Genomic DNA, 13,741 nt, shown 5'->3' with positions numbered 1-13,741 from the left:
AAACTTAAAAATTATAAAAAATCTATTTTAAAAATATAATTTTTAATTATAAGAAATTGAAACTTAAATTTTTTTTAAAAATCATAAAATTTTAAAAATATGTTTTGTTTTTGAAATTTTAGGTTTTATAAACTTTATAATTTTATAAAATAATTAAAATTTTATGGATTTTTTTAAAATTTTAGGGATTTCTTTGCATTTTTATGAAATTTTGATATTTTAATGAATTCTGATTTTTAATTAAAAATAACATAAAATTATTAAAATTTTAAAAACCCTAAAATTTAAAAATAAAAACATGTTTTTTAAATATGAATTTTTAAAAAATTTGAAGCATACTTATAATTTTAATTTTTATAATTTAATATATATTAAGATTTTTTATAATTTTCTAAGCTTTAATGTTTTTGGGTTTTTTGAAATTTTTATGATTTGGTTTGGGAATTTTAATAATTTTTTAGTTTTTAATATTTTTAAAATTTTTAAGTGAATTTGAAATTTGTTTTAATTTTTTAACAGAAATTTGGGTTGAGGTAACCGGATTACAAAATTAAAGTACAGGGACCAAACTGATAAGATAAGTAGAGTACAAGGGCCAAACTGATGAAAATAGTATAGGTACCAAAATGATAATTTATCTCTAATATAGGGGCCAAAAGAAGTATTAAACCTACAAAAAAAGAAAATTAAAGTAGAGAGAGTAAGTTCATCATGGCTGGGCGCGGCCTATACCTCGCAACCAAGGGCTGAGCTTTGGGCATGTTGAGCCCATTTCCTTCACTCATATCCACCATTTCCTCACCCATTCTCTCCCACTCAAAGCATTGAATCAAACATCCCACTGTCAATGGAATCAATCCCATCGCCAAACTCTCCCCTGGACACCCCCTTCTGCCTGTCCCGAACGGCAAAAATGTGAACCCATTCTTAACAAGTCCAGGTCCAAGGAACCTATCGGGCTTAAATTCAGTGGGATTCTCCCATAATACAGGGTCATTGTGCATCGCCCAAATGTTCACCAACAACATCGTGCCACGAGGGATTGAGAAACCTCCCACCATGCACTCCTCGGATGACTCGTGTGGTACTAGAAGTGGGCCAGGTGGGCACATCCTAAATGTCTCACTTATGACGGCATGGAGGTATGCAAGTCTCTCGTAATCTGATTCGTGGATAAGCCTGCTTTGTCCCACTTCCATGTCGATTTCTTCTCGGGCCTTTTCAAGAGTTTTTGGGTTGTTTAGCAAAAGTGATAGCCCCCATTCCATGGTCGCTGCAGAAGTATCAGTCCCTGCTGATAACAATACCTAAAAGGAGAGAGTTGACTTACTTGCATAAGAAAAGCATGGTATGATTTCAATGGATAGAGAAAGTCTACTCTAAAGGGAGAGAGGTTACTTGCATAAAGCCTCTGATGGCATCATCTGTGTAATATTCAGGATCAGTTTCTTGAGCCGATAAAAGAACATCAACTATTGTCTTGCTGTTTTGCTCATAACATGAATTACTGGAGGTTAGTTTTCGGCGTTCATCAATCAAGTTTTGCATGAATTCGTCTCTCTTCCTCTGTAATATTTCAAGCTTCTTCTCAATTTTATTTAATCCAACCCATTTCAACATGGGCACAAAATCTACAATGTTTGTGGCTCCGCTCACTTGAAAGGACTCTCTCACAATTTCTTTGAACTTTTTCTCTTCTTCCAATTCATCCTCTCCATCCCTACAATACCTCTTCCCAGCAATCATCCTCATCATTACATTAAGAGTCAACTCGAAGAACATCGATTTCATCTCCACGACCTGAAACTCACCACTCCCTTTTGAAGTACTCCTAAAAAGCCTAAAAACCAAAGATTTAACTTCATCCATGCGTATCCCGAGATACTTTTGAACACGATTCGATGACAAGAGTTGGAGAGACACCACACGCCTCAAGTTCCTCCAGTGATCGCCATATGGGGCCCAAACAAGTGTAGTATAATCATAACCAAGGTGTTTACCGGCAAGCAGACGAGGCCGGTTTGCGAATACAGTGTCGTTTTTGGACAAACATTCTTCTGTAGCAGATGGAGAAGACACGACAAGGACCGGACGGGATCCAAAACGAAGGAATAGTATTGGACCATGTTGCTTGGAAAGCTTGGCAAGGGTTCGATGGAGGGGCTTCTTTATGAGATGGAGATGGCCTATGATGGGAAGGGAAAGTGCAGGGGATGGTGGGAGTCCTCTGTTTTGGAACAACCTTTGGGTAAGAAAGTAGAAGATGAGGAAGAAGAGAAGGTAGTTGAAGATCCAGACTTCCATGGATGGCTAAAACGGGAGACGGAGAAAGGAGGCTACAACTATCGTTTATATAAAAAATACAAATTGCCAAGTGATGAATATGATGCCGTGCCGGTTGTATTGGAATTTTTGTCGGGGGTACAGATACAAAACACGACAACGAAACTCTTCGTTATATGAATCCATTGGTTCTAAATGTTTTAATTTAATCCGTCCAACAAAAGTCTACCTCCCATAATTTTGTTTTCCTGCTTAGTCATGATTCCCAACAAGCGGTCCGGAGGAAACATGCAAGCAATGACTTGTAAATGCAATAATTTTATTTTATTTTTTCAAAATTAAAAACGTAATCAAACATAACATATTGATGGCAGATGACGGAGAAGTGGAGGAAATGATATTTTGACGTTGTGTGAAATTTGCAAAGGAGGAATTGTGACAGTCACATAACATATAAGCTCATCTACATTTACAAATCAAAGAGGAGAAGCTGGCAATTTTATTCAAAAGCTTCACAAAAGAGGACGGGCTAATTCACCCAATTCTGTTCGTAAAGAGATTTTATATATGTTTATAATAAAAAAAAAATCACTATTTGTTGTCATCCCTGCTTCTATTTTCCAGTTCTCAAATGAAATGTTTTCAAAATTAAAAAAGAAAGATTAATAGAACGGTGGAGTTAGGCCAAAAATTAAAAGTGGATTTTTTTTTTTATCCAAAAGTTAAAAATAATTTCGGTTTCCTAAGAAATGAGGAACCGTCTTTGAGAATAAATGATTTAGCAAGCATCCATTATAAGGTATTGGTTGAGCTTATTTTTATTTTTATCAAATTAGTTGGGCCAAAAATCAGTAATCAAATTGGTTCAATTATTTTTAATACATATTAAGTTATTATATAATAATTATTATTTATCATTTTGGTTCAAAAAATATCATTTATCATTTTAAATCGGAAACAGCAAGAGAAAAAAAAATGTAAGCAGAGCAAGAGAGGAAAACAGGATATAAATGAACGAGTATGAACAAGTGGATGTTAAAATTTGTAATTGGAGCAAAAGCCTTAATCGGTTGGATTCCAAGCAACTTATATACATATATTTGAAGTGCCGAATCAACATCATTTTAGTGAAAGATGAAATCAGGATGGATGGTGCAATCATGAGATTAGATATAAAAAAAAAAAAAAGGGTAATCTTGTAAGCAAATCAACACATGATTTCACCATGGGGACAAACAATGACTCCTTAGCCTACCAAGTGAACATATCATTCTAAGCAAAAACCACATGTTGCTTGCATCGGTTCCCCCAAGCCCTCCATCTATATCCGAGTTTTTCATGTTGCTTGATTGAGAAAAAACAAAAGAAAAACTCCGAACCCAGACTCGTACCAAAACCTAAACGAGGCACTCAGTTCGGTAGATAGAACCATGCTGGCATTAATATACAATCTCATTTCATTACCTAATTCTATGGACTAAACAATCTTCTTACTTTGTGAATCAATCTTCGACATATTGGACACACCTTGTTTTCTTCCTCCATAATCCTGCAAATTTTATTTGTTAGTGAAAGTAGAGAGAAAGGATTTCTTTTCTTTTCTTCTTGTTTGTACCTTTGAGCACAATCATAGCAAGTCGCACAGTGTCCACATGGGACGAAGAAGCAGTTGCGTTGATCATCATAGCATATTACACATAATTTCGCATCATATAAATCCTCCGACGAGCTACTTGAAGATCCGGTTTCGGCATCATCATTGTCGTCCTCTGCCGTTGTTCCGTAGGTCAACCGAACTGACTTCTCCGGTAAAATAGGGTCAGTCTCCGTCCTCCACGATATTTCCCTGAACGTTGTATTACTATTAATTATCTCATCATTGCATGCTCCTAGGTATTTCAGCACCAATAAAATGATAATGATGAAGAAACCTACAGATAACCAAAACAAAAAAAAAAAAGCATCAAACCATCATAGCAATAAAAACTTAATTCTCTGGTCTGCACTTGAACATTTCCGCATGTATATATGGTACCTAAAATTGCAATGTAAGTAACAACTCGAGCAACAAAAGACAGCTCAACGTACCGTCCGGCAATATCACCCTGAAAAAGTTAAATTTTGTTGACTAATTTCAGGAGGAATTCATTAGTAATATGAAAAGAAGTTAAACTTGAATTACAAAAGGGTTGAGACCTTACATTATCAGGAGTTGAAACTATAACATACTGAGTGTGGGGAAACTGAAGTTGGAGCCGGCATGAACCATTTAGTGTTGAACACATATCGCTAGCTTTTGTTACATCATAAACTTTGGATGTAACATTTAAACTAAATGTAATAATTATGCTTCTAGGGTTCGAGTTAATTAGACCTACAGAGTACTTGTCATCTTCCTCAATGTTGTACTCTGCTTCTTTACCCGTTACTGGTTCATTCAGGAAAAGGGCACCAAATGGCACTGTTCGTTCGGGCAGCAACGTTTCTGGTTTTTTTTCTCCTGCAGAAACACAGATTAATTGTGTGAGAGTCCCAATCCACATCCCAGAGGGACTAAACTAGATTTGGCAATCTGGGTATTCATGTTGGTGTAAAGAATAAACTAAACAGAGGAGCTAAGATGACTACCTTTTATGATAATGAGTTCAATTTTGTCTAATCTACTGGGTTGAGTTGCCCATCTTATGTGGATCCTAGAACCCTTGTTTAACCACAAAGAGTATCGCTGAAATTGAACCATAGGTGGAGTGGTAAAGTATTTGTGTTTAAATTTAAACAAATAAATAAAAAATTAGATTATTAGATGTAATACCTTGCGATCATATGCTCCAACAATCAAATAATTTGAAAAGTTCCAATTTACTTCGTTGCTTAACTCTGGTTTCTCTGGAAACACATAAACAAGAGCCCCTTTCCAATTTTCATCTCTTACTTGAACCTGTTGTACAAAAACAGAACTGGCCTTCATCAACCGAGAAGAGCTTGGTCCAAGCACCATACTGCAATTCCCATAGTAGCCATATCGGAGGATTACCGACACTGCAAAATCAGAAAAGCCAAACCAAAAATACTTTTAGCTTAAGATTGAAGAATGAATGAAACAGAAAACATAGTGAACGAATTACATGCCACATATCCATAAAGTCAGAGCAGGTAGCACTCGTGTCCAAGTGTCTTTCCACTGAGGAAGTTGAGCATGGTTGGAAGCTGGTACGAACCCTGGCCTGAACATGGTTGTTACTATTTGGAAGCAAAAAGAAGCAATGGATGAGAGGCTAAATGTAAATGAGACATAAGAGAAAGACTAGTAGGTTTCTGGGGGAATATTATTACCGTCACAACTAACCGTTTCCTTTGTGATTGGCGGGGAATTGAATGGCAAGTTTGTTTGAACATTAGGTGTCAGTTATATTGGGTGCCTTTATTAACCAGTCAAGGCAAGGCCTGCTCTTTTATAACTCGGTTGTTCACACACCCCTTGCCGAGAGGGCCCTTGGCAATGCCAACCTCGGAGTGGACCCACTAGAAACGTGGAAGGCATTTCTTTTAATACTTTGGCCCTTTAACTCTATTGCATTTCGTTGAATCAAATAGCAATAGCATCATGCAAGTCGATTAGATAATCTAAGCCCAAAACGCAATTTCTCGTCCTAAGCCACTAATGGCACTAGCTAGCTTATTTCTCGTCCTTAGGCCTCCGCCCATTCCGCATCACGCATTCCATCCATCCCCCAAGCAAATAAAGCATTGAGTTTAGCAATTTTCTTTAATTCAGAAAGCACTTCACCTAATTGAAACCTAAAAGCGTGTTAAGTGCAAGAGCTTTGTGTAAATAATAATACAACTCTTAATTATTGAATATAAAAAAAATAGTAGAGGATTTGTAAATAACTATCATTAAACCCCCACTTACTTGGGGGCTCTCTAATTATTATTTTTAATTAAATTTTACATAATATAAATTTTAGTAAACATACTTATCTATTTAAAAGTTTTGTTTATAAAATATTATAATATTAATATGTTATTAATTACAAAATTTAAGATAATTATTTTATATTAAATACAAATTAATCTAAATTGATATAGAAATTAAATATGAACTAAATCGACTACTAAGAGGTGTTTGGTAAATAGAGTTTTGAGCCTTTTTTAGCTGATTTGAGTACAAATAGAGGATTGAGTAATCAAACCCTCTAATTGTAGTGTTTGATAAATGAATGTTTGTAGGAGCTTGTTGAGCTAAAACCTCCAAAACAAAATACACTGGGATGGACAACATTTTTTCATAGCTAATTGAGAATGAGATATGTGGAATGACATATTTGACAATGCTTGCTCAAAAATTACTCCATTTGCCACATGCTTTCAAACATAGTAGGGGTGCTAAGATATCAGTAACCTTCATTCTCTCATTTTCACTTTTACCTCCAAAATTCAAAGTAAATCTAAAAAAATAAAAACTCCACTGTAAATCTATAAAAATCAACTATGGAGATTCATTTGCAAGATGATTTCATCCATTAAGGCTAGTTCTTTCTATGCTTTTAAATTGCTATACTTTTTAAGGGGCCTTTATTTGTCGAAATTTTTTGCCTCTATAAATTGATTTTTTTTCCTCATTGTTAGTCATTTTTTTCCATGTATTTCATCTTTTTTTTGTCCATGTAATTTGAATTTTTGGTCCCTATAATTTTAATTTTTTATTCCAATAATTTCACCTAATAAAACTAAAATATTATAAACAAATAAATACTTAACAATAAAATGTGTCATGCTATTATTTGTCATTTTACATATATCAGCTATCAGCTAAGTTATACCAAACACTTTTAAATAAACAGTTAATAGAATCAGTTAGTCAAATCAGTTAATAGAATCAATTGGTCAAACCATCCACTGCAATCAGCTATCAACCAATTGCCAAACAAGGCCTTATAAGAAAATATAAAATTCAATTCATTTTGTACATCATTTAAAAGCAAAATAAAAATTTCTTCAAAAAAAAATAGAACACTTTTTCTCCTAAACAAATCCAATCTGGATCCTAAACCAATATACCAAGGCTATGGGTCATCCTTATTGGCAAGGTGTTATATATAATGAGTTGTAAACTCTTCTCAACAACAACACATGGAGTCTTTACCCCTTTCCTGCAGCATGACAATCCATAGGCTGGAAGTGGTCATTTAAAGTAAAAAAGAAACCAAATGGGACTATAGATCGATACGAGGCATAATTGGTTGCTAAAGGTTTTCTCATCATGTTGCGTCTGATTTTCTGGATACATTCAGTCCATTGGTTCAAGAAAATACCATTCAAATTGCTCTTGTTGTTGCAGTAATAAATGGATGGTCACTTAGGCAGATAGATATCATAATTCATTTTTTAATAGTTCCTTGTGTAACACCCCATATTCGATTCGGTTGTTGGATTTAAGCTACGAAATGCTACAATTATCGATTTAGTAAACTCAAAATATTTTGCAACATTTAATAATTTAAATATGTAATTAAATAGCATTTATGTACATAAAGTGTTGCACAATCATTTTGGGGTCTTACACAAGCTTACAAAAAATCTTTTGTTAACCTGAGCTCAAATTAGGACCAAATTGTAAAGTTTTAAAAATTCAGGGCTAACTTTATGACCTCAAAATCTCTACATTGTGACGTCTCCAACTCAGTAAGTCACGCCGTGACTTCAAACATGTCAACGTCGTAATGTCGCACACTGTCGGCACCACGTTGCAACGTTCGATGTTTGTGGTTGTGACGAGGTCCCTGTTTTTAGCAAAAACACTTATTTTGGTTCCAATTTAACATGGGCAATACCACTTAATTGACTTATACAACTTAATACCATCAAAAGCAATTCAAATTCATATCATTTCATGTCAAATAAATCACCTAACCAATTCAAACTTGAGTTCAACCTATTAAATATCAATTCATTTCAGTGCATTCATTCAAATACCAAATTTACCTAAGCTAAAACATGTCAAAACATTTCATTCAACTTCCATAACTAACCTATCAATTTCATATTGTAACATCCTAATTTTTGGGCCTAGTCGGAACAGTGGTTTCGGGACCAAAAATCTGACATAAGAAAATCTATTTTTATTGTATTTTTATGGTCCAGGATTTCACAGAATGAATTTGTGAAATTTTCGTTTAAAAATTTTGACATTTGGGCACTTAATTTGGTCAAAAGGACTAAATCGTAAAAAGTGCAAAATGTGAGTTCTAGATATTAAAGGTGTCAAATTGCTATGGACTTTAAATTAGAGGTCTTTATATAGTAAATGGACTATTGGACATTTTTTGGACAAAAATGGGCATGAGATAGGTGAAATGAACAATTTTTAAGTTAGGGGCATTTAGGTAATCTAGTAAATAAATGAATTAAAAGCCCAAAATAGCCAAAATTGGCCTCCATCTTCTTGCTCCAGCTGAAACCTCCATGGAAGCCATGGCTAGGGTTTTGTTCAAACTTCCAAGCTCAATAGTAAGTGATCCCTAGCCCCGTTTTCAAAGTTCTTTACATTTTTGAAGTTCCCGTAACTCGATTTACCAATTTCTACCATTATTTTAAGCTAGGGCTCATGTTTAAAAATTTACCCATGAATGACATGCATGTTTTTTGATGTCTAATGGTAGAAAATGAATGTTGGGTGTTAGATAAACATCTTTTGTTAAGTAATTTTTGGTGAAAAAGTCCAAAAGGACCGTTTTGAGAAAGTTATAAAATGTGTAGTAAGAGTGTGTTTTAATGAAAATTTTGAGATGCTATAGTTATGAAAATGGTTCAGCTAGGCTTTGGTAACAAAGAAATTGAGTGCATTTCATTTAGGAGCCTAGGGGAAAGTGTAATTATGACAAAGTTTAGAGGCAAAAATGTAACTTTGCTAAAATATGATATTTGGACCACATTGAATAATGTGACTAATAATTAGACTAAATATGACATTATAGATCTAAGAAATTGAGGTTCGGACCTAGAACGGGGGAAAACAAGGAATCGATCGTTAGGTCCCTTTTTGATAACCTTGGTGCCGAGGTAAGTTCATGTGTAAATGATACTACCTTATGTTATGTATTTTATATCTCGATATGGCATGAATTATACATTTGTTTCCATGAAATTTATCAATAATGATTATGACAAATTTTCGATGAATGAGAAATCCCAAATGAATCTTAGAGATGAATAGGCTACAAATGTCAAAACAATAAGGTTATTAAGATTCCGTATAAGACCATATCCAGGATATGGCCTCAGTATGTGATTTCGTATAAGACCACGTCGGGGACATGGCATCGATATAATTTTATGTAAGACCATATCAGGGATATGACATTGAAACGATACTATATGTATGAGATTTCCAAGTAACCCTTGGTATTCTGAATGAGCCAACAGGTACGTTCAAAACGAAAATATATGTGACCGTATTACGAGTGGTACAGGTATGTACATATATATCATGTGAAGTGAATTCGGTTTATGATGCATTATTGGTAAGGATACGAATGAGTAAGATATGTATTTATACCATGATGGTTGGAATAATTGGTAAAAGTGTTATTGACTTAGTTATCATTATTTTATACTAAAACAGTTTTGGACAACATCAGTAGTTCGACTTTGAAAATGCACCAAAAATAATATAAAGTGAGTTAGAGGTTGAATAAAATATGGAATTAAATCTTATTGACCCTAGTTTCACATAGAAGAAACGATATAAGAAAAAGAATATTATATTATGAGATATCTGAATTTTCATGAGATAGAGTCAGAATGTTTTTGGCATCCCCTGTTCTGATTTGGGAAAATCATAAAAAAATTTAAAAAAATAATTATGGGTTATAATTTATATTATTAGATTATTTAATGAGTCTATTTTCAAAAGAAACAAATAGGAACATTATTTGAATCCTGTATGAGTAGATAATTAATTTTTAGCGAAGAAGGGTCAGAACTGTCGAATAGCAAAAAAGGGTAATTTTGAAGAATAAACTGTACTAATTGGCTAAACCAAAAATTCTGAAATTTTTATGGTAGGAATATATGTGAGTCTAGTTTCATGAAAAATTAACGGATCTTAAATTGGATCTCCATAGCTCTAGATGTAAATGATTTAGTTTCTATGACTCGAGTAGACAACTTGACTGAAATTTGATCAAATAGTAGATTAATATGCAATTATAATTGTGATACCTTGAGAGCATGTTGTAAGAATTTGGTAAAAGCATATTAACAAAATTTCTTATTATTTTCATATGAACTTACTAAGCTTTATAGCTTACTCCCCTCCCTTTCCCATCTCTTATAGGTTAATTTTTGCTAGCTCGGGTTGGAGATTGCCAGAGATGTCATCACACTATCAAGTTATCACGTTGGGTAAAAACGGATGCAACCCTCTTAAGTTTGTGGCATGTATGGGGACTAAGTCACTTTGTGAATATGTCTGTATAATTTAGCCAAATGTATTGGCTTGTAATAGTTAATAGATTGATGTTGTGGGTAGCCATGCAAATTTGCTTATATGGCTTAAATGGTCGTAAATCAAATTTTGTATACATGCATGTGCCAATGCTTTGAAGACGTGGGTTTTGTTATAAGGCATGAATGCTTGAAGATTTAAATTAGATTTGTTGGCATGTTGATAATCATGATATAAATGGATAAATTAGAGGTAAACCAATTATATATATTATATGTGTTTTGGTAAGTTTGGACTTGAAAAAGAGAAATGTCATGTACATGCATGTGTTGTTGTGAGGATGCCATGCTTGAGCCTTGATTGTAGATATATAATTGCTCAATTAAGTATGTTAATTGCTATAGAGATGTATAAGTGTATGTGTACAACTATGGGTGGCAAATGGCTTGGAAAATTGCCTTATATTTGTCCACACGGGTAGACACATAGGCGTGTCTTTAAGCCGTGTGTGACACACGGCCTGCCCCCATGGGCATGTAGTCCGATTGTGTGTCTCCTGCATCTTGTACTTTAACTTTTAATTGCTCACACGGGCTGAGACACGGTCATGTGTCTCGACCGTGTGAGGGACATGGCCTTGGGACATGGGCGTGTGCTTTAGCCGTGTGCCCCTAATTTGGTGATGACGTCATAAACAGAGAGTTACACGGACTAAGGACACGGGCGTGTGACTCTGTTTCATGATGAAATTTTCTAAGTTTTCCCAGAAGTTTTTAAAGTTTCCTGTTTAGTCCCGGATCATCTTTGATGCGTGTATAGGGCCTCGTAAGCCTGTTTAAGGGATGTTATACATATGTATGAATCTTTTTGATATGGACAAAATTTTATGGTTGATTTTATGTGATTATGTATGTTTAAGTCTGGTAATGCCTCATATCCTCTCCCGGCCTCGGACACGGGTAAGGGGTGTTACACATATTGTACACCATGAGTCTATATGACCTTAGCTTGAACTAAAACAAACATACTTCTAAGCATAAATTTCCAATAGGTAAATTCCAGCCATTCATTAACTTAGTTACCTCTTCTATATCATTTTTACAACATTCGACATACCAAAACATATAAGCATATAACATCACTTATTCTAGCATAGTTTGCATAGCCAGTTCTCAAATGAACATACCTTAATGCTATGAATCCCTAGTCTCCTTATTTGAGCCTGATAACTCCTTTTTGATAAACCAACAAAATTGAAGCCCAAAGACCACACATAAAACTAGAACTCTTCCCTATCCTTGGTCCTTTAATACATTACGAACTAGATGTTAGGTTATAGATATTGAAGGTTTAGCTGATACATTACGGTGGTCTTTTAAAAAAAGAGCAAAAAAGGAAGACACAATGTGATATAGTGATTATAGTTTCGGCAAAAATGTGCGAAAAAGAAAAAATCCAGAAAAAGTCAAAAGTAAAAATAAGTGGAAATAGTATCAAATAGAAAGAAAATGAATGTGACTAAGAAAAGAGTAAAAAGTCAAGTGACAAAACAAAAGGTCAAAAAAGTGAGAGAAAACTCAGTCATTAGTACACCAAAAATCATTAAGCTGACCATAGTTGCTAGTATTATATTGTATCTGTGACAGCCCAAAATTGACCCTAGACGGGATGTGGTTTCGGGACCACAAAACCGAGGCATAAAAATAATTTAAAATTTATTGTGATGCCTATGATATGTGTTAAATTGTGTGTGACATTTTTGATGATTTGATTTAGTGTTATAAAGGTGAATTTCACTAGAAAGGATTTGTGTGAGAAAACTTAGAAATGAGATAGGCAAATGTTGAAGTGGCCTATTGATGCATACTAGGAAATGTTGTCCTTGCATGTCAAATTTCCCAAATTTGACTATAGTGGCCGGCCAAGGTGGGTGTTGATGGGCAAAGGAAACATGCTCCCAACATGTTTGGTTAGTGAGTGATGTATGAAACAATAAAATAATGTGCTAGCATTAAAGAAAATGTTGACAAAAAAAAAGGTGTGTGGATGCCCCATTGCGTGACTAACCAAAGAAAGAAAAAAAAAGGGAATTTGGTTATGCTTTGTTCTTCTTGTCGTGAACCAAAGGAAAGAAATGGGAGAGCTTTTCATTAAGCAAATTCGGCAACCCTTCTTCTAGTTGGAGGTAAGCTTTGAGATGTTGGCTTTAACTTCTTGAGTTTGTTGAGCTAATTGTCATAATGCATTTTGGTAATGTCATGAAAATCAAACTTTCATGGGGATTTGAACATCAAGCCGTGTATCAAGAGGTTAGGAGAAGGGATTGTTTCATGTTGTATTGAACAAGTCGAGGTCGATATGAGGTTAAAAATTTGTGAAAGTTTAGTTAGGAAATGTTTGGTACATTCGGCCATGAGGGTGAGGTTTTCGCTATGGTGATTAATAATGGTGATAGTTGTTGTTCATACTAAATCTAGATGAACAAGGGTAGTTGCTTACATCTTAATAATTATGAGGTTCTTTCTTGAATCTACCTTAAACCCATGAAGCATTCGGCCATGGTTGATAGTGAAGAGGTTGATATATTTTCTTTATGTTAAATGAATAAGTGTGGATGGGTGAAGCTTGAATTAGTTAAATGTTCATATAGGTTGTTTGGATGCTAATGCCGTATATGAGGATGTTGAACTTGATTAAACAATATTCGGCTAGCATGATAGGTATGAAATATTAAGTAAATGAAAATGCTAAATTGTGCTTATATATGTATTCGGCCAAGGAAGTGTGGTATGAAGCTTCGGTAAGTTTGAGAGATGAATGACCAAATGAGCTATGGGTCATGTATGATTAAATTTTATGCATATGTGTGTGTGGCATTAGTAGCTAATAGCATTCGGCATTGTTTAACTAAAAATTTGAAATGAATGCTTAAAAGTTAAATGGGTCGCCAAGTGACCGAATGTGTTAAAAACAATATATGGTTGCCGTATGTGTGTGTTTGATTGGGAA

At 34.4% G+C, this 13,741-nt stretch overlaps 2 protein-coding genes across 4 annotated transcripts; both read right to left on the bottom strand.

The window, feature by feature from the left end:
- Nucleotides 1-542: 542 nt before the first annotated feature.
- Nucleotides 543-2,451, bottom strand: LOC108472051 (cytochrome P450 81Q32-like). Its single transcript, XM_017773572.2, has 2 exons — nt 1,399-2,451; nt 543-1,307 (listed from the first exon to the last, which is right to left on the bottom strand). Exons 1-2 carry the CDS (start codon nt 2,302-2,304, stop codon nt 687-689), a joined length of 1,527 nt encoding a protein of 508 aa, XP_017629061.1. The 5' UTR covers nt 2,305-2,451; the 3' UTR covers nt 543-686.
- Nucleotides 2,452-3,479: 1,028 nt separating this feature from the next.
- On the bottom strand, nt 3,480-5,613 carry LOC108470963 (E3 ubiquitin-protein ligase APD2-like). 3 transcript variants are annotated; one of them, XM_017772502.2, is made up of 7 exons: nt 5,413-5,613; nt 5,096-5,322; nt 4,912-5,008; nt 4,485-4,783; nt 4,319-4,388; nt 3,899-4,214; nt 3,480-3,832 (listed from the first exon to the last, which is right to left on the bottom strand). In XM_017772502.2, exons 1-7 carry the CDS (start codon nt 5,513-5,515, stop codon nt 3,754-3,756), a joined length of 1,191 nt encoding a protein of 396 aa, XP_017627991.1. In that variant the 5' UTR covers nt 5,516-5,613; the 3' UTR covers nt 3,480-3,753. The 3 variants fall into 3 exon arrangements, with proteins under 3 accessions (XP_017627991.1, XP_017627992.1, XP_017627993.1); XM_017772503.2 differs by having other exon boundaries at nt 3,899-4,129; nt 4,372-4,388; nt 5,413-5,611; XM_017772504.2 differs by having other exon boundaries at nt 5,409-5,537.
- Nucleotides 5,614-13,741: the final 8,128 nt, after the last annotated feature.

This window comes from Gossypium arboreum, chromosome 3 (genome assembly GCF_025698485.1).
Source record: "Gossypium arboreum isolate Shixiya-1 chromosome 3, ASM2569848v2, whole genome shotgun sequence".
NCBI classification, from domain to species: Eukaryota; Viridiplantae; Streptophyta; class Magnoliopsida; order Malvales; family Malvaceae; genus Gossypium; species Gossypium arboreum.
Note: the sequence above shows the minus strand (reverse complement) of the source record. Positions and strands in the feature narration are given on the sequence as shown.

Excerpts from the sequence above, each read along its gene's own strand:
- LOC108470963 (XM_017772502.2), bottom strand. The coding sequence starts at position 5,515 with ATGTTCAGGCCAGGGTTCGTACCAGCTTCCAACCATGCTCAACTTCCT. Across the intron at positions 5,323-5,412 it reads TCTGACTTTATGGATATGTG|TGTCGGTAATCCTCCGATAT; the intron begins GCATGTAATTCG and ends CTGATTTTGCAG. Across the intron at positions 4,215-4,318 it reads TACTTACATTGCAATTTTAG|GTTTCTTCATCATTATCATT; the intron begins GTACCATATATA and ends GGTTATCTGTAG.
- LOC108472051 (XM_017773572.2), bottom strand. The coding sequence starts at position 2,304 with ATGGAAGTCTGGATCTTCAACTACCTTCTCTTCTTCCTCATCTTCTAC. Across the intron at positions 1,308-1,398 it reads CCATCAGAGGCTTTATGCAA|GTATTGTTATCAGCAGGGAC; the intron begins GTAACCTCTCTC and ends CTCTCCTTTTAG.